Source organism: Pistacia vera, unplaced genomic scaffold (genome assembly GCF_008641045.1).
Source record: "Pistacia vera cultivar Batoury unplaced genomic scaffold, PisVer_v2 Contig143, whole genome shotgun sequence".
NCBI classification, from domain to species: Eukaryota; Viridiplantae; Streptophyta; class Magnoliopsida; order Sapindales; family Anacardiaceae; genus Pistacia; species Pistacia vera.
Genome location: NW_022195500.1, coordinates 451682 through 479122, shown reverse-complemented (window position 1 = coordinate 479122; position 27441 = coordinate 451682). Strand labels below are relative to the sequence as shown.

The following is a 27441-nucleotide window of genomic DNA, read 5'->3' as shown; positions in this document are numbered from 1 at the left end:
ATTAAATACAGTATTGGTTATTTTCAGATTTGATTTGTCTTTCCTAGTGCAATTTTTGGATTGTTTGTTGCTAGTTTTGTTTTAATTTGATAGGGTCCCTATCAGTGCCAGTGGGATCAACCCCAAGCGGATGGATGAAGTTGTCTCCATATCCGATTATCTGCAACCATTGATGGAGTTAGTTCATGGGCTCTCTGCCCCAGATGAGAAGGTGATTTTAGTTGGTCATGGTTATGGTGGTATGGGCATTTCTTTAGCCATAGAGACCTTCCCATACAAAATCTTGGTAGTTGTCTACATTAAAGCCTTCATGCCAAATGTTGTAGCCCCTCTTGCAACTCTGGTAAAAGAGGTAAACCTACCATTTCACCATCTATTAATTCTCTAATTTAATTCAATACGCAATAAGTAAGCGGTCCAACTGTCTTGGATATGCAATTCAATTATGTAAATAATATCTTGAGAATCATCTTTGGTGTAAAAAAACATGTTTCAAGTGTCTTTTGGCGTGATTTGGATGTCTTAATTCTTCAAATGGACCCTGATGAAGTCTTATTAAGACTTTTAGTTTTCATTTGATCATGGATTAGAAAAGAGTAAACGACTTTTTCCCACCCAATGTTTGCCTTAATGATACCATTTTTCCACCCAAAGTTAATATTTTGTTACTACCTAAAACCGATTTCGACCGATTCTGGCAGCGAAAATTCTCTTCGTCACTACCATTTGAATCTCCGATCTCCTTTCTACAAAACCCCTTTCACTCTAGCTCCTAATTTCTCATCGATTGTCAGCCACCACAAAGCTAAAACTTCCTATTCTTAGTTGATTCTAACAATGAATATCCAATCGGTCACCACCATTCGATTCATCGGCCTCCACTCTACAAAAACCCTCTTACCTTGGCTCTTGGTAACTCGTCGAACGTCCGCTGAGAAAGTGAAATGCATTTTCGATATTAACAGAATATGAACATTGGGTGGAAAAGTGTTGTTAAGGCAAACCTTGGGTGGGAAAAAGTCGTTTACTCATTAGAAAACCCACCAACTTGAACTTCTGCTATTTTTGACCCCAACTTCGTTGCCAACAAGCTCTGTCCAAACAGCCAAAACAGAGGTACGGCCCCAAAGCAAATTCACATTTTGATTTTATAATGGGAAAGTTCAATGTTCAAAGAGCTTTCATGTGAAAATAATGTAGTTGGATGGTGGGTGGGCCTGCCATAAGGACTAGGAAAGGAGATAGTGTTTATATATGTAAAATTTCACTTTAATAATAGTCAAGAGTCAAGACTAAGATTTGCAATCTATTATTTTATTCTCTAAATTTACATAAAGGATAAACCAAGATCCTATCAACTACAATTTGTACTATATTATGTATTCATTTTTTCAATGTCAATGTTGAGGTCTCTTGACTCTATTCTCTACATCAGTTTTCATTAATTTTACATGGACTTGAAATATGTTAAATTTAAATTATTATTTTACACCGGTTTCCAAAATGGCATATTTTCACATAAACTTCTTAAAAGATTTTTTTTCTTCGACTAATCTTCCAAAATTATAAAGTTAATGACTAGATAAACCCTCCAATAATAGCAACCAAGAAGAATCGAACTCAAGATCTCTTGAATAATACACTCAAAGGTCCCTTTTGCTCCACTCAGCCACCCAATGATAGTTAACATCTTTGAAGTTGTTGCATAGGGTTTTCCATTAACCTCACATAATCAAAAAAAAAAATTCGTATCTATAGTTTTGGTTCACTAACAGTTAAGGACAAATTTATTACCCTGGATAATCTCTTAATGAAGATAATTCAACTCTGAGGTTTAATTACATAAAATAAAAAAGTCACTTGAAATTTAAGAAATAAGACAAAACTCTTAAAATTAGTTGGACATTATGATTTAATGAATATTTTCGGTTTATTCATGATTTATTTTATCACCTTAAATTTCTATTTAGGAGAATTAGACCTCCGGAGATTTTGCATTATTGTTCCACCAAACCTAAAATGGATTATTGTTACCAACCCTAGTGCATTTTTATACTAACTACATAAAATTAAGTGATAATTAAAAATGTCAAAAAAGTTAAGCAATATTCCAAATATTTTATTTAAAACAATATTAATCATATAAGGGTATTTTAATTAAAATAACTTTAAACAAAAATGACAAAAAAGGCTTTTTAGATTAAAAGATAAATCTCTCAAAATAAGTGTTAAAATATAAAAAAGAAAGAGTAACACTATATATACAAAGTCTTGCCTACAAAATGATGTCTCCTTAAATATCATTTAATGTGTATTTATTTACTTGATATTTTATATTCAATTACGTCACTTTGTATGTAAAATTTTGCATACAATCTTTGTAAATGTAGTATTATAAAAAAAATATATAAATAAAATGTTTGAATAATAATATTATTGCCTTATTAATTTATAGTAAACAAATATTGCTTCGAAATCTTTTATGTTTGTTTCTTTATTTCTATCTTACCCTATTCAAAATACATATTTGTTTTTCTATTATGAAAATCCAATTCAATTTTATTCAACTATTTTAAACCCCCTATGTTTGTTAATTTAACTAAACACTCCCAACAAAAAAAGTTTAAAAATTGATAAAAACACCCCCACCCACCCACATTTGCCAGATTCTGGCCACTACTGTCAGAAGGTAGCCGAAATTTGGTGTAATGACGCACTACCGGTTGGATTTGGTAGGTAGTGCGTCGATTTAGCCTTTTCTAGCCAGTCTACTGTGAGTCTGACCGGAAAAAGGCCAGATCTTTGGCTGTGGATGGTTGTCAACGACTGCCAAGATATGATCATCATTGATGACCAAACGTGACCAGATTCACAATAGATCTAGCCGAAAAAGGTCATATCGACACATGATCGATCAAATCCAGTCAATCATGTGCCAGTATAACGACTGTCGGCCACCCTCCAACAGTGGTGGCTGGCTACCGGCATTTAATGAGTAGGTGAAGGTGTTTTTGTTAATTTTTAAATTTTTTTATTATAGGACTGTTTAACTATATTAACAAACCTAGAAAATATTTTTGTTAATTTTTAAATTCTATCTCGTAATATCCACTCAACTCAACTTTTACAAAAAGGCGTACCCCACATAATAAATCAAACACACCAAATGTCATTGTCTTATTAATTTATGGAAGGATATGGCGCCGCATCAAATACTGTATCAATATATAGTAACATAAAATATAAACGTGCAACAAACTGAAGCATTAAGTTGTTACAAAGGCATGGAACTGAGCTGGCATTTCTATTATTGCTTATGGAATTGAACAAGAATAAATTATTTGAATAAAATATCATATCAATTGAATTCATGTCCTCCACTATCACATACACATTTACTAGTTAGCTGTTAGCCTATATATAATTATTGAAACAATGACGTGATGGTATGCCCCAGCGACGGCTCAAGCTTCATATAGGTGCTCCGCTCTCTCCAGACTCCAGATGATAATGCAACCATCGAAATTGAGGGAAAGTGGAATACTTTGTGTCCAACTGCATAACAAATACTGCCACTCTAATAAGTAGGACCCACGAATTAGTCAAGCCGGACTTAATAATCAGTGGATAAACTCTAGTAGAAATCCTACTACATTAATATTGACTGAGTTTATAGGTTTCACTATTTTCCATATAAAGTTACTTACCACAGGCCAACCCAAATTCCATCAATAATGTCACAGGTATAGTGCCTGAAGCGACTAAAACAGTCCACCCATCCACACAACCTATCGAAACTCTGATTAGTATTAATCAAAACCTATTTCAAATAACTTAAAAGGAATATATAATGGAAAACGTTGAAAGCAATCAAGCATTATGTTATTAAAAAAAAAAAAAAAATTCTTAAAAGAAGTAACGACATTTAGTGGCGGAAGGAACAAAACAAAAAGCAAAAGACGTTAATCTACATCGTCATCATACTTGTTTTGACTTCTAAATTGTCACCATTACCTTTTTCTAATATGACCTTAGACTTTCATAGATGGAATTTTCAATTTGTAAAGTTATCATCGATTTTAATCAAAATACATTTTTGTTATATAACGTGTGCACTATGAGAAAGAAAAGTTTGTTTTACTTGGATGAGTAAACGGCATATTCCCACCCAAGGTTTGACGAAATCCTAGTTAGTATCCCAAGTTCCATTTATTTTATATTCCCACCCTTAAAGTAACGGAAAATGGTTAGATATAACGGTTCAGGGGTAAATTGGTCATTTTACAGAGGAGACGCACATTAGCAGATCGCCGCCCCTAACAAAGCTCCGACGCACGTTAGCCAACATCACTGCCGCCATTTTTCACCCTTTTCTAGCGTTTCTTCCACCCAAAATCACCCTTGTCACCACCATTCGAACCCTCATCCTCCCCTCTATAAAACCCTACCCTTCACAATCCCCCATCACTCGCCGATCGCCAACCACGACAACTGCCACATGTGATTGGTTTTCGTCGGTCTCCACCGGCGAATGACCACTAAACGGTTGCTAGGGACATTAGGGTTTTGTAGATTTGGAGACGCTGATTGCAGTAGTAATGTCCAATTGAATTTTCGTGGCCGAAATCGATCGGAATCCAGCGAAGAACGACAAAAGCCTGACGACACTGGCGATTGGAGGGCCCAATGAGTTGGGAACCAGAGGGGTTTTGGACAACGGATGATGGAGAAGGTGATGGAGGTGAGCAGGGGGTTCGCCGCCATCGAAAACAGCCCAGATCCAGTGAAAACCGAGACTGTGCGCAGTCACTGAGGGTGTAATTGAAGTAATTTCATAATAAGATGGTTAATTTATAATTTTAGTAATTTAGGGGTTAAAACATAATTTATTAATTTAGGGTTAAGGGTATTATGGTAATTACATTCTCACTATCCTAAAAATTGTTAACATTGTTATTTTAAGAGTGGGAATCTGGAATAAATGAAACTTGGGATACCAACTTAGAATTCCGTCAAACCTTGGGTGGAAATATGTCGTTTACTCTACTTGCATTATTAGAGGTAGGAGTAGGACCCTATCACAAGCTGTAAATTGATCTTGTTGCCCATATAACATCTCACATAATTTTATAAATCAATCACAGAACACTACTGAAACACTGCAAAGAAAGAAAATGGCTGAGACGGTGAAACAAAAACATTTTGTTCTAGTGCATGGGGCAAACCACGGAGCTTGGAGCTGGTACAGAGTCAAACCACGGTTGGAGGCTGCTGGTCACCGGGTCACGGCGCTTGACCTTGCTGCCTCTGGCATCAACATGAAGTCCATCCATGAAGTTCTTTCATTTTATGACTACACTGAGCCTTTGTTGGAGATTTTGGCCTCTCTTCCACCTGGTGAAAAGATCATACTTGTTGGTCACAGCCTAGGAGGCTTGAATTTGGCTTTAGCAATGGACAAATTCCCAGCAAAGATTTCTGTCGCTGTTTTCTTAACAGCTTTCATGCCAGACACCAACCACAATCCATCTTATATCTTGGACCAGGTACGTTCTCAACTACTTCAATGAATTAGCTCCACATGTTTATGCTTTAAAAAGATTAGCTCCTAAATCTCATTTCTGTGTACATATCTATGATCGGAAGTCTTATTATCTTTTTATATTTTGAAAAGTTTGTCGAGAGAACACCAGCAGAAACTTGGATGGACACTCAATTTTCCCCCTTTCACACAAAACCATCTCTCCTGTCAATGTTCTTCGGCCGCGAGTTCTTGAAATTCAAGCTCTATCAGTTGAGCCCTGTTGAGGTTAGCCATCTCTCTCTCTCTCTCTCTCTCTCTCTCTCTCTCTCTCTCTCTCCCTCCTCAACCTTACAATAAAATATCGATGACAATTAAATTATGCCTGAATTGTATTATATAATTAAAAATATATTTTGAAGGATCTGGAGCTAGCGAAGACGTTAATTAGGCCAGGATCACTATTTGTAGACGACTTGGCAAAGTCCAAAAACTTCTCGAGCGAGGGGTATGGATCAATTGCGCGAGTATATATAGTATGCGAGGAGGATATGGGGATCCTAAAGGAGTTCCAGCACTGGATGATCGAAAACTATCCTGTCAAAGAGGTGATGGAGATTAAGGGTGCAGATCATATGGCGATGTTTTCCAACCCCAAGAACTCACTCACTGTCTCTTAGAGATAGCGAAATAAACATGCTTGACATGGGTCACGGGAACATCTCCATGATTGTGGTAAAGGTTACCGACTCTGGTGACAATGGCTGGGGAATTTGTGGTGGAATATCGTTTCAACTAGGGGTTTCAGTGTGTGATGATATTATGCTATTTATGCAGTAAACCAAAGTCTCTAATAAATTTTTTAACTTGTAGATTAAAACAAAACAGATAAGTAGGCGGCTGGAGACTGCCCATTCGCTTAATACAGTGGTTGAGCATGCACATAATTTTTTTACTACAATAAAACCCTTTTCAAATCTCCTGCAAATTCATATCTCCACCGTTATATGAGACGTAGAAGAACTACCAATAATGTCGAATATCTAAAATTCAACAATAATCTTCGTTCTCAGCGCCGGCAGTCTTTTGCATAATTATGCTTGACTCGACAAATTAAGTTGTCACAGGTAGAAAAGGTACTTCCACTGTTTTCAAGTTACAAAATTTGCTGCTAACCGGTAAGATTGTCTTCTGGCAATAAGACAAACCAATTCTTCTTGCCAAATAAGTGAATGATTTTTATTAAAAGAGATGGGATTGAAGGAAACAGAATGCTTTGATAGGGTTATGTGAAATTTAATGTAGGACCTTAAAAAGAAGGTTTTCGAAATAAATTTTTATATGATAAAATATATTAAAAAAGGGTTATATATTATAAACAATGGCCTCTAACTTTACTCACAACATCCATTCATGATTTCGGTTGATTTATAGAATTGGCAGAGCTTAATCATATTAGACAAACTATTCAAAAATTAACTCCAAAAGATTGGCGCTTATCATATTGGATAAACTATCAAATCTTAAACCCAAGAGATTGGTCTAACGATTAAGAAGGTTTGTTCTATTCGTTGAGTTCTTAGTTAAAATCTTGAGTCACCTATCACAATAAATTGTAGTTACCTGTTTCTTTAGGTTTATACTTATAAAATATTCAATAAATCTCAGAGATTAATGAGTTGTGCGTAAACGACCAAAATATCCTGATTATTATAAAAAGTTTAAAAAAAAAAAAAAAAAAAAAAAAAAAAACTATTCAAAGCTTAGCTTAACCAGAGTGGACCCAGTTAGTATGATTTTTTTCCAACGGCAGAATTTGAAGAAGTGAACAAAAGAGGCTTGCCCGAGTTGGGGACAGCTGGTAGAACTTCGATGACATGAAGTTAGGCCCAAAGAGGAAAGATGTCGGCTGTTTGTCTTATCCTAAAAAACAAAAATTCCGGCTGTTTGTCAAGCCCACAAGCTGCGACTGCACTCTTCTTCCCAATAATACAAGAACAAAACATCTAATCTTTAGATTTATTAAATATAATATACATTTTCAAGTCCCCTCGAATTTTTTCTTCATTATGATTATTATCTCAATGTAAATTATTTTTATACTATAAATGATAAATTATATAATATTGATATAGTGAGTTAAGGTATGTCTATATAATTAAACTTTGCAGCACAGTGTATTATATTAGACACTTAGCTGCTAACGTTTGAATATATAAGAAATGGAATCTATAGTGTTCACGGACAATAAGCTTGATAGGATGTGTGATGGTGTTGTGATAATAAAAGAGATGAATAGGTAGAAGTACCTCTTGAGTTAGAGTTGTAAGACTTAGGTTAGGCATAAAACAGAGACTTTGTGAGGGAACCTTTCCATGGCAGCAGCTATGCTGAATATACCTGTCATGTCTAAAAAGTCAGGACTGATATGGACTCTTGTCAGTAAGAGTCAATCATAATTCAAAGGTTTTGTGCCGTCTAAACGTTATCACATCATGCAACGACGAAAATGATGGAAGAGGTATGATTCTCATCAATGCAGCAAGTGAATGTCAAGCTTGCGAGTGGCTAGAAATCGTTCACCTACCCAAGCCCTATGCAATTTAAGAATATCTCTCATGCAAACATGCAATCAATGGGAAGCGGGTTAGGAATTATACCCCACCTACCGGACTGCAGACTCATAATTATTACCTTGAATCATCCCACTATAGATAGAGGGTTCCTCTCTCATTTACGGGATTGACTTATTTTTAGTCTTAAACAACATACTCTCTCTCTCTCTCTCTCTATTTTCTCTCTAAATTGTAACTTAGTTCATTACATGCGACCTGACTGTAACCATCTATTAATACAATTACAGTGGACGTAGGAATCGCTTTTGATCATCCGAACCACTTTAAAAACCGTCTTTTATTTCCTCTCTTGCTACATATTTCCATATCACGTATAACTTCCAAACCCGTTTAACATTTTACACGTGTGAGTCGTTAGTATCAAAATCAAGCATCAACAATACCCATGCTATGCCCTACCAGAATCACCCTTTCCTCTTCTGCTAGAGATGTCATGAATCCATCAATGGCTCAAAGTAATCTGAAAAAGAACAAAGCTCCTGAAATTGCTTTGGGTGTGTGCCACTGGCTGCCAGGTCTAAAGCTTTAACTTTATGACCTGATGATTTTTGCAGAGTTAGAACCTTGTACCAACACCATGCCCCATGTCAGGCTCCATGAACCAGAACAAATTGTTTCTCCATCTCCTACTATTATTTTTTTACCTTCCATCCCGTTCCTGTTTTATTTATATAAGTTCGAGTAAAACATTGAAGGAGCTGCATAAAATAAAAGAAATAAAACCGCATCTAATATACTAATAAAGAAGATAAAAACATTTAAAAAAAAAAAAAATCAACTATAAAAACCCATTTAGAATATAGAAAAGAGAACCAAACAGGAATTAAGAAAGGATTTCTTAAAAAAAATTCTCTAAATCTTCATGACATTCTCTTATTTTCATAACATTTTCTACATTAATAATTACTCTAATTCTTTATATATATATATATATATATATATATATATATATATAATATATATATATATATATATATTGTTTTGGTTTTTTTCTGTTTGATTCAAATGTTGTTATATAAACGAAAAGTGTAATAAGTTATAAAATAAATTACATAAGTTGATACATAACCATGTTATGATGAGTGGGGACTGGTGACCCCACTCAAAATTTGTTTTTCATTAATTTAGTTTGATATTTTGCTTGAATCCCTTAGGATTTGTATTAATGTTTCTAGATTTGACTCCTTCGTTTGCTTTTCCTTTGCTTTATATTATATTAGTTCTTAGGTTTGTCCCTGTATCAAAGGAACCACTTAACCAACAATGAAGCAATCAAGTAATGTAGGTCAATAAGTTTGTAATATCTGCAAAAGCGGTAACAAGTTTCAGGCATAAGAACAGATTTAGGTGTATTTATCTATAATCTCTTGGAGACAACAACACAACTCCTTGGGTTTTGAAAACATGAGCATGTGATCAGAACCAGAGATGAGCTTCACCTACTTGGTTGGATACTTTTGTATCATCCATCTTTGCAAATCTTGTTTTAAAATATTGTCTTGGTCGCACACAATGTAAACACTATCGACTGATCCATATTTCTCTTTGGTCACTGCTGCCACTTTATTCCATTCTACAGCAGTTAACATGGGGTGAGGTCGCACTAATGACACTGCAAGTGTTAAATCCTGCTTCAATTTAATTATCACAAACACAGAAATACATTAGTTACACTACTTCACAATTTTACATTGTAGAAATAAACAATTTGAGATTCTCATAATTTAAAAAAAAAAAAAAAAAAAAGGTCAAACAAGGGCATCCAGATCACCCATGAGGTTTTAACTGGATGGTCAAACTTGTGGTTTGCTCCCACAATGTCTGAGATTCCAAACCCCTCATGGGCAGCCGCATGGCCAAAAGTTATATTTAACCTGCATCCCAGTAATGGCAGGGTTGGATTTCAGTTTCAAATTATCAGGAAAATGGGCTGGGAATAACCTTTAAGCCTGGTCTGATCGTTTCTGAAATGTTACCTGAGGTGGGGAGAGCTGATACAACTTGGATGCCATGAAGTTAGGCCCACAAAGTATGGAGGTAGGGTGATTGTCTGTCCCAGCATCGAACGTGTATACCGAGTCCACATAGGAATCTACTCTTCCAGTGTACTGTGTGATTTTAGAAGTACAGTGTTTAAATCAGTGTAAAATATAAAAATGCCACAGAATACCACAAAATTATCTCATCTCAAACTAATCTATTTATGATACAAATGATTTGATTTTTTTATCTTATCAGCTAAACTGTACTCATTAACCCTGCTAGCCTTACTCTTAAGTAGTACATACAGTTTTCCCTTCAACTAAAAATTGATCTCAAAATCTGAGTTACAGTCAAGTCCAAGTCCAAGTCCAAGTTCAAGTCAATCAATATTATATGGACTTAAGTACATTCATGGAGCCTCTGATACAATTAAAACTGGTTTATATTACAGATCACAAAAAGTCACCAATTATATGGATCTCGAATTAAATGAATTGTAAAATATTTGATTTTTTGTTCTTTAAAAACCATTCAAAAAGAAAATGGTCAAATAAGTTAAATGAACTTTTATCATAGTCGTTCTTCACAAGATCCACCATATAATACGGCACGATCCTCTACAGTAAAAACCTATGACAACAAACACCATACACAGAAAATAATCTAATTACATATTTATAAAGATCACAAAATGATGGAAGGATTTGCTCTTTAAAATTCATGGGCCATTTCATGGTTGGTCGCTTTTGCTACAGTTACTTCTCTTAAAGATGTAAAGCCCTATGTATGAGAGCTTCTACCCCTAACATTGAACTAATCCTTGACTCTCACAACCATAATATGAAATAAAAAAAGAGTCAAATTTATAATAATTAAAAGTCAACTGCAAAAAATCTTTTAAATGAAAAATGTGCAAAGTTTTTTTTCTGAGAGCAATAGCAAAGAAAAAAAAAAAAAAAAAAAAACCACAGTTGATGGTTCTTGAGCTTGAGCACATCCAAGTCTATTGTGTACGTGTTATTTTGTTAGAAAAAGAAAAAGATTGTTTACCTCTTCAAACAAAGTTGTTAAACTGAGATCAGGGCTTGGCATAAAAGCAGTACAAAAAACTGCAACGGAGACTTTCTGAGGGAACCTTTCCATGGCAACAGATATACTAAGACCACCCAAGCTGTGTCCCACCAGAACGACCCTCTCTTCTGGTGGGAGAGATGCCATGAATTCCATCAAAGGCTCAATATAATTAGCAGCTGAAGGTACCTGGTGATATTGGTTTGGATGTGTGCCACACGCAGCCAGGTCTAAAGTTGTAACTTTATGACCTGATGACTTGAGCAGAGTTACCACCTTGTAACAACACCATGCTCCATGACAAGCTCCATGAACCAACACAAAATGCTTCTCTTTCTTCTCCATCTCTGCTACTATTTCTATCTCTTCCATCTGGTTTACTCTTATACTTGGGAAATATCTTTATATTGGCATCACAAAGTTTAATTTAGTGTTAAGACGTGATATCTCACCCATTTTCAATAAAATAGTATAGTCAAACGCCGCTCACTTTGATTAAGAAAATCGAGCAAACCACTTCACCAACAACAAACCAATTTAAATAATCTAGTTAAATATGTTTCAACTTTTGATTTTCTTCATTTCTAGCAATTATTTAACGTTTACACCAAAGTCACTCTTGGTCGTTTGCAAACCGTAACAAGTTTCAACTATAAAAATAAATTTAGTCATATTTATCAGCAATCTCTAGGAGGCAACAGAACAATTCTTTGGGCCTGGAGAACATAGGCATATGGTCAGAACCGGAGATCAACTTCACCAATTGCTCATATTAACTTCAAATCATAAAGAGTTATAAGGAGCAAATTAACAAATCAGACAAATACAGGAAAGGATTAGTCGCTTACCAGAAGAAAAATGCTATTCAGTTCTAACCTCTTTATCTCAGTCAGCGCAATCAAATCATTCAAAGTTCAATACACTCTTCCAAAATCAGAGTAAAATGGATCGAAACTAGGCTTAAAAATAACCTAAAACGCTGCTTCTATTTACTCTGATAGATATTTAACTTCTTATAATCATAAATATATCCTTTTTTTAGACTTCCTAAACACTTTACATAAATTAAAAACCTACAATTAATTATTTTTTCCTTATAAACACTTTGACACATGTAATTATATAAGGGGAAATTTTATCTAAATCCCCTATTGCATCAAAAATAGCATTGAGCCCCGTCACAAAAATGGCTTTAATCAATAATCTAGTGTGTTCGTGTGAGGTTGCGAGGAACAGAGTAAGAGAGAATTGGCGTACCTCTTCAAAAAAAGTTGTTATACTGAGATGAGGGCTGGGCATCAAAGCAGTACAGAAAACTGCAACAGTGACTTTCTCAGGGAACCTTTCCGTGGCAGCAGATATGCCAAGACCGCCAAAGCTATGTCCCACCAGAATCACCCTCTCCTCTTGTGGGAGAGATGCCATGAATTCCATCAAAGGCTCAAAGTAATTCCAAAGTGATCCTACTTCATCAACCTGTTTTGGATGTTTTCCAGACGCAGCCATGTCCAGAACCGTAACCTTATGACCTGATGATTCGAGCAGAGTTGACACCTTATACCAACACCATGCTCCATGACCAGCTCCATGAACTAGCACAAAATGTTTCTCCTTGTTCCCCATAACTCATAATTTCTGTCCCTTGCATCGATCATAGTTTTATAATTGAGTAAAACATTAACTGGCCCTACAAAGTTACGTGTTTCCAGTTTAGGTTGTACGTTGCAAATGTCATGTTATATACTTGTTATACATATCAAACAAGACGTGGATGTCATATCTCTCACACTCATTTTCAACCTTAAGCATTTGGTTCATATATTGGATTGGCCGCTGAAATTGTGGCGTCGTGTGCGTAAAGAATGATATTCATTTACTAACGCGAAAAAGAGAGGCCATTGTCTTACTTTTCCATTTGCCCAATTAAAGATACGAAGCTTGTGAACTCGATTGAGAAAATCAAATTAAGCAATTGTACAAGCTGCTTTTTTTTTTTTTTTTTTTTTTTTGGAATAACTGGGGTGTTTGGGTTAACTTATATACTTCCCAACTAATCCTCCAAGACCCTAAAACTACTTATTGGGTAAAAGTTCTAGTGGTTATTCCTATCAGTAACCAAAGTGATAGGGAACTACTTGACCACTCAGAGATAGTTCTAGCATCTACATCTTTCACGTGTATTCTCTTCTCGGAATTTATATTTCTGTTGATAGCTTACATGGTTTTTGGGTGTCCCTGCCTTGAACATTGAATTGTTAAGTTTATAAGTGCACATTAGAGATCTGTTTTGAGTATATTGGTGATTTTACCTTGCTCAAGTTTCCTTTAGTTTTTTTCTCAGGAACTATTATTGCTCTGTTTTTTGAGTTGGATTAATGCCCATCAATATATTTTCAGCAATCCATCAAAGCCATAATAGTTAAAATTTAAATAATTTATTTTAACAAGAATTGAAAAAATAAAAATTACCCTAACCATCCCTCTAGGTCAACAATGTTTAATCATTTAAATAAGTCGAAATTTATGTCAAATAAACCAACCATTTAGCCAACTAGGAAGAAATCATATAATGTATCTGCTTTTCAACATTTGCCAACATGACTCTGGTCGTTTGCAAAAGAGAACAAGTTTCAGCTATATGAAGAACAAATTTAGGTAAATTTATCTGCAATCTCTTGGAGGCAAGTGAACAGCTCCTTGGGTTTGGAAACCATAGGCATATGATCAGAACCAGAGATCACCATCTCCTCATCAGTTGGATACTTTTCTATCATCCACCTCTGCAGATCTTCTTTCATTATATTGTCTTGGTCACACACAATGTAAACTCTATCAATTGATCCGTATCTCTCTTTGCTCACTGCTACTACTTCATTCGGAAGTGCTACATCTTTGAACATCGGGTGAGGTCTCGCTAACAACACTGCCAGTGTTAAATCCTGCTTCAATTTATAACAAACAAACGAAAATACTCATTAGTAACTGCCCTGCAAGTGTCATTCTGGATTCTTGTGCTGAGTCACTGACCAAATCCTGGAGAAGTTATTAATTTTCTCTAAGCACAGTAGAATTTAATTTTAAAATGACTCCCAATTAAATTTTTGCTCTATAAAATATAGTCTAACTATGCAACTTTATGTCCATTGCCTCCAAATTTTAACTATAGTCTATACCCTGGAAAATAGAAGAAAGGGATGACTATTTGGGAAGATATGTCTTCAATTTAGTCACCCGAAAACAAATCAGTCAAGAGTGATGCTAAAAAAAAAAATTCTAGTAAGATTACGAGAAGGATTACTTGAGAATAAATTATAATATAGTTCAAATTTAATTTTTCAAAATATTAAAAAAAGGGAATACAAAAAGTTTCTGTGGGGATTTATATAACTCCACTCTTTTTATATAACAAAATGATACTCATAGATATGTCGAACAAGCCAATCTATCTCAATTTTATATCAGACTTAACTATTGGGCTTCAAGTGAGAAGATAAAACTCGGATCTCATTTGGCCCATAACAAGCAGATCTATAACGGAAATTGAGCACTACCTATGATAAATCCGATAAACCCTAAACCCTAAAGATGAGAAAATCAATTTATTTTTTTCAAAAATGACTTTTGAACACGCTCATTTTATCAATAGCCCCCACTTTCTAGAGTAAAATTTTAGAATAATGATAAAAAGAATAAATTTATGAATATACAGTCATTATAATTTTGAAATCTATAAAAGTCACTCTTGGTCGTTTGCAAACCGTAACAAGTTTCAACTATAAAAATAAATTTAGTCATATTTATCAGCAATCTCTAGGAGGCAACAGAACAATTCTTTGGGCTTGGAGAACATGGGCATATGATCAGAACCGGAGATCACCTTCACCTCATCCGTTGGATACTTTTCGATGGTCCAACTTTGCATATCTTGTGTCAATATCTTGTCTTGGTCGCACACAATGTAAACTCGATGGACTGATCCATATTTCTCTTTGGTCACTGCTGCTGCTTCATTCCTCGATGATACATCATTAAATATAGGGTGAGGTCTCGCCAACAACACTGCTAGTGTTAAATCCTGCTTCAATTCATTAGACAAACACAAAGATACATTACCTAACTGTCCACTCATACTCAAAACTCAAACTAGGATTCAGTTGAACCAGCAAATATCATAGCTATGTCAAACAAGCCAATCAATGTAAAAATTAGAAAATAAAACTCTGGCCCAGTGCACCCAAATCAATATAAAAATGGGGTTCAACCTAAGAGAGGGATGTTGTTATTATTTTTTTTTTTTCTGGTAAACCAGGTGTCTAGACGAGCTTACATGCATCTCAACTAATCTCTATGATCCATTGAACACCTTATAAGCTCAAAGGACCGAGATGTTATTAACCTTCACTTGAATGTCAATAAGCCCCATCAAAATGATGAAATAGACGGATGTTGTCCTACATCAAGGACTAATTGTAAAATGTGTGAATTAGAAAGAAAAGTTACCTGAGGTGGAGAGAGGTGATATAAGTTGGATGCCATGAAGTTAGGACCAAAGAGAATGCAGGTTGGTTGGTTGTTGGGTCCATCATTAAATGTGAAGAGGGAGTCCATATACGAATTCACTCTTCTACCATACTGCATCGTTTTTCAAAAGAGCTCACTCACCAATTGCTCATATTAACTTCAAATCATAAAGAGTTAGAAGGAGCAAATTAACAAACCAGACAAATACAGGATAGGACTAGTAGTTTACCAGAAGAAAAATGCTATTCAGTTCTAACCTCTTTATCTCAGTCAGCGCAATCAAATCATTCAAAGTTCAATACACTCTTCCAAAATCAGAGTGAAATGGATCGAAACTAGGCTTAAAAATAACCTAAAGCGCTGCTTCTATTTACTCTGATATATATTTAACTTCTTATAATCATAAATATATCCTTTTTTTAGACTTCCTAAACACTTTACATAAATTAAAAACCTACAGTTAATTATTTTTTCCCTATAAACACTTTGACATATGTAATTATATAAGGGGAAACTTTTTCTAATCCCCCTATTGTATCAAAAATAACATTGAGCCCCGTCACAAAAATGGCTTTAATCAATAATCTAGTGTATTCGTGTGAGGTTGTGAGGAACAGAGTAAAAGAGAATTGGCGTACCTCTTCAAAAAAAGTTGTTATACTGAGATGAGGGCTGGGCATCAAAGCAGTACAGAAAACTGCAACAGTGACTTTCTCAGGGAACCTTTCCATGGCAGCAGATATGCCAAGACCGCCAAAGCTATGTCCCACCAGAATCACCTTCTCCTCTTGTGGGAGAGATGCCATGAATTCCATCAAAGGCTCAAAGTAATCCCAAAGTGATCCTACCTCATCAACCTGTTTTGGATGTTTTCCAGACGCAGCCATGTCCAGAACCGTAACCTTATGACCTGATGATTCGAGCAGAGTTGACACCTTATACCAACACCATGCTCCATGACAAGCTCCATGAACTAGCACAAAATGTTTCTCCTTGCTCCCCATAACTCATAATTTCTGTCCCTTGCATCGATCATAGTTTTATAATTGAGTAAAACATTAACTGGCCCTACAAAGTTGCGTGTTTCCAGTTTAGGTTGTTCGTTGCAAATGTCATGTTATATACTTATTATACATATCAAACAAGAAGTGTGGGAAAACCTAAAAGATGCCATATCTGTCACACTCATTTTCAACCTTAAGCATTTGGTTCATATATTGGATTGGCCGCTGAAATTGTGGCGTCTTGTGCGTAAAGAATGATATTCATTGACTAACGAGAAAAAGAGAGGCCATTGTCTTACTTTTCCATTTGCCTAAAGATATGAAGCTTGTAAACTCGATTGAGAAAATCAAATTAAGCAAATGTACAAGCTTTTTTTTTTTTTGGGATAACTGGGGGTGTTTAGGTTAACTTATATACTTCTCAACTAATCCCCGACACCCTGAAACTACTAATCAGGTAATCCTGAAACTACTAATCGGGTAAGAGCTCCAATGGTTATCCCTATTAGCAATAAAAAAGGTACTCGAAATCAAGATCTCATGAGTAATACACCCAAGAGTCCCTATCGAACTACTCGACCACCCAGAGATAATTCTAGCATCTACATCCTTTGTGTGTATTTTCTTCTCGGAATTTATATTTTTGTTGATAGCTTACATGGTTTTTGGGTGTCCCTGCCTTGAACATTGAATTGTTAAGTTTATGAGTGCATATTAGAGATCTGTTTTGAGTATATTGGTGATTTTACCTTGCTCAAGTTTCCTTTAGTTTTGTTCTCAGGAACTATTATTGTTCTGTTTTTTGAGTTGGATTAATGCCCATCAATATATTTTCGGCAATCCATCAAAGCCATAATATTTAAAATTTAAATAATTTATTTTAACAAGAATTGAAAAAATAAAAATTACCCTAACCATCCCTCTAGGTCAATAATGTTTAATCATTTAAATAAGTCGAAATTATATATATAGACCAAATATGTCAAATAAACCAACCATTTAACCAATTAGGAAGAAATCATATAATGTATCTGATTTTCAACATTTGCCAACATGACTCTGGTCATTTGCAAAAGCAGAACAAGTTTCAGCTATATGAAGAACAAATTTAGGTAAATTTATCTGCAATCTCTTGGAGGCAAGTGAACAGCTCCTTGGGTTTGGAAACCATAGGCATATGATCAGAACCAGAGATCACCATCTCCTCATCAGTTGGATACTTTTCTATTATCCACCTCTGCAGATCTTCTTTCATTATATTGTCTTGGTCACACACAATGTAAACTCTATCAATTGATCCGTATCTCTCTTTGCTCACTGCTACTACTTCATTCGGAAGTGCTACATCTTTGAACATCGGGTGAGGTCTCGCTAACAACACTGCCAGTGTTAAATCCTGCTTCAATTTATAACAAACTTAATAACTACCCTGCAAGTGTCATTCTGGATGACCAAATCCTAGAGAAGTTATTAATTTTCTCTAAGCACAGTAGAATTTAATTTTAAAATGACTCCCAATTAAATTTTTGCTCTATAAAATATATAGTCTAACTATGCAACTTTATGTCCATTGCCTCCAAATTTTAACTATAGTCTATAGCCTGGAAAATAAAAGAAAGGGATGACTATTTGGGAAGATATGTCTTCAATTTAGTCACCCGAAAACAAATCAGTTAAGAGTGATGTTAAAAAATAATTCTAATAGGATTACGAGAAGGATTACTTGAGAATAAATTATAATAATAGTTAAAATTTAATTTTTCAAAATATTAAAAAAGGGAATACAAAGAGTTTCTGTGGGGATTTAAGTAACTCCACTCTTTTTATACAACAAAATATAATGAATAACAAATGGATACTCATAGATATGTCCAACAAGTCAATCTAGCTCAATTTTATATCAGCCCTAACTATTAGGCTTCGAGTGAGAGATAAAACTCGATCCCATTTGAGCACCACCTATGATAAATCCATAAACCCTAACCCCTTAAAAAGAGAAAATCCTTTTTTCTTTTTTTCGAAAATGATTTTTGGACACACTCATTTTATCAATAGCCCCCACTTTCTAGAGTAAAATTTTAGAATAATGATAAAAAGAATAAATTTATGAATATCCATTCATTATAATTTTGAAATCTAGACTGAATTCAGAGGATTAACCATCCAAAGGGTCGTGTTGGATGGGGAAGGAAAATTTGCTATGGAGTGTGGATTTTTTTTTTTTTTAACCTTATATGGGGTACTTAAAATAATTAGGGTTCAAGTACACTAGTATTTTTTATGAATTGAAGGACAAATCTTACCTCAGGTGGGGAGAGCTGGTACAACTTGGATGCCATGAAGTTAGGCCCAAAGAGTACGAGGTAGGCTGGTTGTTGGGCCCATCATCAATGTGTATGTTGAATCCATATATGAATCCACTCTTCGATTGTACTGTACAATTTTCCAAAAAGTATACACCTTAAAAATCAGAGAGAGTGTGATGAAATCGGGCCAAAGCCCGAAAGTAGGCCCCTCTTATAAGTTGAACAACACTATAACAGTCTGTCACAATGTATTTTAATATTATTCACTATGCCCGAATCTTATAGCATAAAACGTCCATGTAAAAGCATCCAAAAGGTTACCTAAAAATTACACAAAGATTACATGAAAGCATCAGAGATTATAAAGGACACCAAATTAAACCATTACTGAGAAAATTTTTATCTTTGTTTGTTTCTGCTTCGAAAACGATCTACCTAAAGCATTGAAAAAAACAAAAAGTCACTAAGTTAAGAACTTGGGTGTCATGGATCATCGGCATTTGTACACCACAGCTCGTCTTTTGTCTTTAGTCAACCCGACATACAGACAATACAATTCATGAATTCAACACCATTAATAAGCCTCCCAGTTTACACTACCAGAGTCCATGCCAGAAAGTAAGGTGAGTATTTAGACAACTTGTTCGCATTTCATTGGATGCTCGTTAGAATTCATGGGGCGCACTTGTTGCCTCATTTTCTTATCTTAAAGATAAACGTCCCCATGTCAAAACATTCTATCCCTGACCTTGAACTAATGTTTTTTGTAAGCCACCCTCACAAACAAATAGAAAATGTCATAACAACTAATTATGAAATCTAACAAAACTTAAAACTAAGAGACACAAAAGATTGATTTAGAAAAACTTAAAATCACACAACGATACTATGTTTATAAAAGATGCCACTTTCATGGATCCTGACCATGGGCAGCAAAGCATGCTCCACCTTAAGTCTTCCAAGTTACAAGGTCTAGTGTGTGCGTGTGAGCTTTCAGAGAGAGAGAGAGAGAGATACTTGTACCTCTTCAACTAAAGTTGTTAAACTGAGATCAGGGTTGGGCATAAAAGCAGCACAGAAACTGCAACAGATACTTCTCAGGGAACCTTTCCATGGCAACAGATATGCTAAAACCACCTATGCTGTGACCCACCAGAATTACCCTCTCTTCGGGTGGAGAGAACCATGAATTCAACCATGGCTCCAAGTAATCCAAAAGTGATCGAAGCTCATGAACCTGTTTGGGTGTTTGCCAGACGCAGCCATGTCCAGCATTGTAACTTTATGACCTGCTGATTTCAGCAGAGTTACACCTTGTACCAGCACCATGCACCATGACAGCCCATGAACTAGCACAAAATCTTCGCCCTTTTCTCCTCCTCCTCTACTCTTTCTATTTTTAACATCTGGTTTACTCTTATACTTCTGGAACCTCAACTGGCCCCACAAGTTTAACGTCAATATCATCCTGTGTGTTTTGTTTCTAAAGAAATATTGAAATGCCTAAAAATGCCATATCACAACATATACAACAAAACATTTGATTGACTGTCAGAAGACTGGCATCTTAAGTTAAGCATAAAAAATCCTGCTCTGTTCTATTCTCTATCTCTTGCATTTCGTTTACTCTCACACTTCAGAAAGCCTATCTTGGCCTCATAAAGCTCAGTGTTCTTCAGATTAGGAACGTATGGTTCCATAGCAAATAACGTTCATGTTACAAATGAACAACCTAAAGTTCTTAACATACAGATATTCAATTAGACACTTGATTGTCTGTTAGAGTAGTGGCATCTTTGGCATGACTGAAGCAAAAAATCTTGCTTAATGAATCAACAGCTGGCCACAGAGAGAAGAGTACATTAATAAGCCTCTTTTTCCCGGTTGAGTTGCTCCCTATCAAAGTCTGTATATTGTTATCGACAACAGAAAGAATCTCCTACACCCAAAATAAGGTGCATGCAATCCTCAGAAGGATTCTTCCTGAATGCGTCGACTTTTTAACCACCTTTATGGCTATGCTGCACAAGAAGAACAATATTGAAGCTAGGAAAAATATAAAGGGCTCAATGATCTCTCATGTCTTTACCAGGATGAAAGAACAATCTCCATAATATGCGATCACAAAGGTGTATTATTACTTACCTCATCCACTGTTCATATTCTGTGATCAATAACAGTGAAATATCAGCAGCAATGTTGCCAAGTTAATGCCTTGAGCGATCTTCCAATGTATGTCCTAATTTCCTAGATAAACATTCCATCTCCTCCTCATCAGTTGGATACTTTTCTATCTCCACCTCTGCAGATCTCTTTCATTATATTGTCTTGGTCACACACAATGTAAACTCTATCAATTGATCCGTTCTCTCTTTGCTCACTGCTACTCTCATTCGGAAGTGCTACATCTTTGAACATCGGTGAGGTCTCGCTAAAAACACTGCCAGTGTTATCTGCTTCAATTTATAACAAACAAACGAAAATACTCATTATAACTGCCCTGCATGTCTTCTGGATTCTTGTGCTGAGTCACTGACCAAATCCTGGAGAAGTTATTATTTCTCTAAGCACAGTAGAATTTATTTTAAAATGACTCCCAATTAAATTTTTGCTCTATAAAATATAGTCTAACTATGCAACTTTATGTCCTTGCCTCCAAATTTACTATAGTCTATACCCTGGAAAATAGAAAAAGGGATACATTGGGAAGATATGTCTTCAATTTAGTCACCCGAAAACAAATCAGTCAAGAGTGATGCTAAAAAAAAAATCTAGTAGATTACGAGAGGATTACTTGAGAATAAATATAATATAGTTCAAATTTAATTTTTCAAAATATTAAAAAAGGGAATACAAAAAGTTTCTGTGGGGATTTATATACTCCACTCTTTTTATAATACAAAATGATACTCATAGATATGTCGACAAGCCATCTATCTCAATTTTTATCAGACTTAACTATTGGGCTTCAATGAGAAGATAAAACTCGGATCTCATTTGGCCCATACAAGCGATCTATAACGGAAATTGAGCACTACCTATGATAAACTCGATAAACCCTAAACCCTAAAGATGAGAAAATCAATTTATTTTTTTCAAAAATGACTTTTGAACACGCTCATTTTATCAATAGCCCCCACTTTCTAGAGTAAAATTTAGAATAATGATAAAGAATAAATTTATGAATATACAGTCATTATAATTTTGAAATCTATTAGAGGATTAACCATCCAAAGGGCAAGGAGGAGCGGAAATTTATGAACAGACTGTTCATCATTACCCAATGCAACCTCTTTTATAGGGTTGTGTTGGATGGGAAGGAAAATTGCTATGGTTAGTGGGTTTTTTTTTTTTTTTTTTTTTAACCCTCATAGGGGTTTTACTAAAATAATTAGGGTTCAATTACACTATGTATTTTATATAATTGAGGGACAAATCTTACCTCAGGTGGGAGAGCTGGTACACACTTGGATGCCATGAAGTTAGGCCCAAAAGAGTATCGAGGTAGGCTCGTTGTTGGGCCCATCTTCAAATGTGTATGTTGAATCCATATATGAATCCATTCTTCGATTGTACTGTACAATTTTCCAAAAACATCAACCTTAAAAATCAGAGAGAAGTCTATCCCAGTCTGTCAGCCTAGGGGTGAGCATAGGTACGGGTAGAATTGAAATCTGTAGTAAACTAAACCAAACAGACACTGTGCGGGTAGGTCCGGTTCCAGTTTCGGTTCTTGTGTGTGGAAACTGAATCGGAACCTGAAAAAAGAACCTAAAAAGGGTACCCTGTTTGAACCTATAGCGGGTACCCAGTTTGGAACCGATTTTGGAACCTGTTTTGGAACCTAGACTGCAATGAATATTTGTGAATAATTGGGGTTTCTATTATTTTTACATATATATTTAAAAAAGAAAAATTAAATTTTTAGAATACCTAATTAAATAATATACTAATACAATTATACTTATTACATATAAATTCAACCATATTAAAACTTTAATATATCATAAATATATTAATATTAAGTTTTCATTATTAAGTGAAATTGGAATTTGATCCAATTAAAGTGTTTTAAATTTTTAATGTTAAAAAGAACTATTTTTGAATAAAATAGTATATTGATTTTAATATATTATGAGTTATTTACTTCAATTATCTAATTCTAAGTATATCTATAGCAAATTAGCAATTAATTAATTAATATGATAAATTTAATTACCAGTTAAATATCTACTTAATCATTATAAGTTATAACATTATATTATATGTAAATGATTATTTAATTAATTATAATTTTATAACATTACTTAATTGATTTATAGTATATTAATTATAACATTACATTATTTGATTACCTTATTAATTGACTTATATTATAACATTTTAGATATTACTTTTAAATAATTAGAAATTTAATTAATATAGCATTACATTATAGATTTAAGTATATACTTATCAATTATCCATTCATTATAACATTAGTACAAACTTAATTACATGATTAAAATTTAATTATTATATATTACATTATTATGTATGTACTTAATTCACTATAACTTACATTATAGTATGATTACATAATTAATAATAACTTACTGCATTAGTGCATTACATGATTAAATGGTTACTTAATTGATTATACATTATATTATAATATTAGTATTACTAATTTACTATATAAACATTAGCAATTTAGCATAATACTTAATTAAATGATTAGAAATTTAATTAATTACAATATACATTATAAATTATAGTACGATTACGTATTAATTGTAACTACATTATAATTAATGATTTTTTAATTAATATTCTATTATCCAATTAATTATAATATTATATTAAGATTTATTTTAGTAGTTACTTAATTCTTTATTCATTTTTCATTTATATATGATTAATGATTACATAATTAATTATAACTAACATATTTAGATGATTATTTAATTGTTTAACATTCCTTATAAACAAATGATTATTTAATTATTTATTAGAAATTTAATTAATTAACTATTACATTATAGTTTAAATTTACTTAATTAAATTTAACATTATTACATTCACTTATATGAATCACTTATTAATATAGTTTACATAGTTATATTACTTATTAGTTATAAATTTATACATTACATTATAACATAGTAATTTACTACATTATTATTTATTACATTACTTAATTAAATGATAAAATTTAATTAATTATAATATTACATTAATACTCTATCGATTCTTAATTCACTATAATATTACATTATAGTATAATCATATAATTAATTATAACAGTAACTAATTAATATTATTTAATTGATTATGATTAGATATTTATATTATAAACATTAATATATTAATAATTTACTATATAAACATTAGCACAAATCTTAATTAAATGATTAGAATTTAATTAATTATAACATTACCTTTAAACATTCCATTATAAACATTAATTAAGTATTACTATGTAATAATTACTATTAATTATACCATTATTATATTACATTATTTATGACCACTTACTTACACTATAGCATTACATATTAATTATTACATAATTATTATGAATTTATAACATTACATTATAAACATTAGTAATTTATTATTTATTACATTACTTATTAAACGATTAAATTAATTAATATAACATTACCTTTATATATTATAATATGATTACTTAATCAATTATAACATTCCATTATAACATTAGTATATTATTAAATAGAAATTTATTAATTAATTTAAATTATAGATTTATAGTATGATTATTTAATTCATTAACATCTTACATTATATTATCTTTATAGTATGATCATATAATTAAATAACATTGCATAATTAAATACTAATGATTACTTAATTGTTATGACATTATATTATAAACATTAGTATTTACTAATTTACACAATACTTAATTGAATTATAGAATTTTATTATTATAACCATTACATTATAAATTTATAGTATGATTACTTATTAATTATAACTTCTATAAACAATATTACAATACTTAATTAAATAATTAACAATTTAATTAATTATAAATTACATTATAATTTAAAAGTATATTATAATTAATTATAACATTACAATTTGCATTGTAGTATGATCACTTAATTAATTATAACATTACACAATATTAAATGATTACTTAATTAATTATGACATTATATTATAAACATTAAACATAAGTAATTAATTAAATTATTAGAAATTTAATTGATTATAACATTACATTATTGTTAAATAACTACTTAAATAATTATAAGTATTTATAACATTACATTATTGTTAAATAACTACTTAAATAATTATAAGTATTTATAACATTACATTATAGTATGATCACTTAATTAATTATAACATTATAACTAATTAAGTGATCATACTATAATTGTTGGTGACAGTTTCTAACTTTCTATATTGTTGTTTGTTTGAATTATTTTGGTAAAGTTATTTGATGTGAATTGTGATGAATTGATTGAATTTAAGTGTTGTCTAGAGATTACAGGTTATGAGTTACATTGGACACAAATGAATGAATAATCAAAATTTGTTAGGGGTGTATTTGTAAATTTTTAAAGTATTTTTGTCATTTTTTAAACTAATAGGGGATAATTGATTTTTTATAGGATACCCGGAAAAGGAATGGAACTGCATTTTAGGCCCCTCTTATAAGTTGAACAACACTATAACAGTCTGTCACAATGTATTTTTAATATTATTCACTATGCCCCGAATCTTATAGCATAAAACGTCCATGTAAAAGCATCCAAAAGCTTACCTAAAAATTACACTAAAGATTACATGAAAGCATCAGAGATTATAAAGGACACCGAATTAAACCAATTAGTGAGAAATTTTTATCTTTGTTTGTTTCTGCTTTGAGAACGATTCTACCTAAAGCATTGAAAAAACAAAAAAGTCACATAAGTTAAATGAACTTGGGTGTCATGGACATCATCGGCATTTATACACCACAGCTCGTCTTTTGTCTTTAGTCAAGAACCCGACATACAGACAATACAATTCATGAATTCAACACCATTAAATCAGCCTCTACAGTCTGCACTAACAGAGTCCATGCCAGAAAGTAAGGTGAGTAGTTAGACAACTTGTTCGCATTTCATTGGATGCTCGTTAGAATTCACGGGGCTCACTTTTTGCCTCAGTTCTTATCTTAAAGATAAACTTCCCCATGTCAAAAACATTCTATCCCTGACCTGGAACTAATAGTTTTTTGTAATGCCACCCTCACAAATATAATATGAAATGTCATAACAACTAATTATGAAATCTAACAAAAGTTTAAAACTAGAGACAAACAAAAGATTGAATTAGAAAAACTTAAATACACAACGATACTATGTTTATATAAAGATGCCACAGTTCATGGATCCTGACAAGCTGGAGCAAAGCATGCTCCACTCGAGTAATTCCAAGTTACAAGGTCTAGTGTGTGCGTGTGAGCTTTTCAGAGAGAGAGAGAGAGAGAGATCTTGTACCTCTTCAACTAAAGTTGTTAAACTGAGATCAGGGTTGGGCATAAAAGCAGCACAGAAAACTGCAACAGATACTTTCTCAGGGAACCTTTCCATGGCATCAGATATGCTAAGACCACCTATGCTGTGACCCACCAGAATTACCCTCTCTTCTGGTGGGAGAGAAGCCATGAATTCAACCAGTGGCTCCAAGTAATCCAAAAGTGATCGAAGCTCATGAACCTGCTTTGGGTGTTTGCCAGACGCAGCCATGTCCAGCATTGTAACTTTATGACCTGCTGATTTCAGCAGAGTTGACACCTTGTACCAGCACCATGCACCATGACAAGCTCCATGAACTAGCACAAAATGCTTCTCCCTTTTCTGCATCTTCTCCTACTCTTTCTATTTTTTACATCTGGTTTACTCTTATACTTCTGGAAAACCTCAACTGGCCCCACAAAGTTTAACGTCAATTAATAAGCCTCTTTTTCCCGGTTGAGTTGCTCCCTATCAAAGTCTGTATATTGTTATCGACAACAGAAAGAATACTCCTACACCCAAAATAAGGTGCATGCAATCCTCAGAAGGATTCTTCCTGAATGCGTCGACTTTTTAACCACCTTTATGGCTATGCTGCACAAGAAGAGCAATATAACCAATTTCAGACACATATTGAAGCTAAGAAAAATATAAAGGGCTCAATGATCTCTTCATGCATGTCTTTACCAGGATGAAAGAACAATCTCCATAATATGCAGATCACAAAGGATGTATATTACTTACCTCTATCCACTGTTTCAGATTCTGTGATCAATAACAGTGAAATATAGCAGCAATGTTGCCAAGTTAAATGACCTTGAGCGATCTTCCAGATGTATGTCCTAATTTCCTAGATAAACATTTCCATCATGTTTGACCAAT

The 27441-nt window shown here is 33.4% G+C and overlaps 5 protein-coding genes across 5 annotated transcripts; 1 reads left to right on the top strand and 4 right to left on the bottom strand.

Moving 5' to 3' along the window:
• Positions 1-5122: 5122 nt before the first annotated feature.
• On the top strand, positions 5123-6201 carry LOC116123533 (methylesterase 1-like). The gene is made up of 3 exons (XM_031409294.1): positions 5123-5546; positions 5675-5809; positions 5944-6201. The coding sequence occupies exons 1-3, from the start codon at positions 5175-5177 to the stop codon at positions 6199-6201; spliced, it is 765 nt and encodes a 254-aa protein (XP_031265154.1). The 5' UTR covers positions 5123-5174.
• A 3395-nt stretch (positions 6202-9596) lies between these two features.
• Positions 9597-11556, bottom strand: LOC116123534 (methylesterase 10-like). Its single transcript, XM_031409295.1, has 3 exons — positions 11191-11556; positions 10134-10265; positions 9597-9785 (listed from the first exon to the last, which is right to left on the bottom strand). The coding sequence occupies exons 1-3, from the start codon at positions 11554-11556 to the stop codon at positions 9597-9599; spliced, it is 687 nt and encodes a 228-aa protein (XP_031265155.1).
• A 226-nt stretch (positions 11557-11782) lies between these two features.
• Positions 11783-12834, bottom strand: LOC116123555 (putative inactive methylesterase 20). The gene is made up of 2 exons (XM_031409309.1): positions 12469-12834; positions 11783-11965 (listed from the first exon to the last, which is right to left on the bottom strand). The coding sequence occupies exons 1-2, from the start codon at positions 12832-12834 to the stop codon at positions 11876-11878; spliced, it is 456 nt and encodes a 151-aa protein (XP_031265169.1). The 3' UTR covers positions 11783-11875.
• Positions 12835-14956: 2122 nt separating this feature from the next.
• Positions 14957-16754, bottom strand: LOC116123532 (polyneuridine-aldehyde esterase-like). The gene is made up of 3 exons (XM_031409293.1): positions 16371-16754; positions 15712-15843; positions 14957-15286 (listed from the first exon to the last, which is right to left on the bottom strand). Exons 1-3 carry the CDS (start codon positions 16734-16736, stop codon positions 14999-15001), a joined length of 786 nt encoding a protein of 261 aa, XP_031265153.1. The 5' UTR covers positions 16737-16754; the 3' UTR covers positions 14957-14998.
• Positions 16755-17707: 953 nt separating this feature from the next.
• Positions 17708-26988, bottom strand: LOC116123585 (polyneuridine-aldehyde esterase-like). Its single transcript, XM_031409331.1, has 4 exons — positions 26542-26988; positions 22544-22617; positions 19040-19097; positions 17708-18132 (listed from the first exon to the last, which is right to left on the bottom strand). The coding sequence occupies exons 1-4, from the start codon at positions 26905-26907 to the stop codon at positions 17845-17847; spliced, it is 786 nt and encodes a 261-aa protein (XP_031265191.1). The 5' UTR covers positions 26908-26988; the 3' UTR covers positions 17708-17844.
• Positions 26989-27441: the final 453 nt, after the last annotated feature.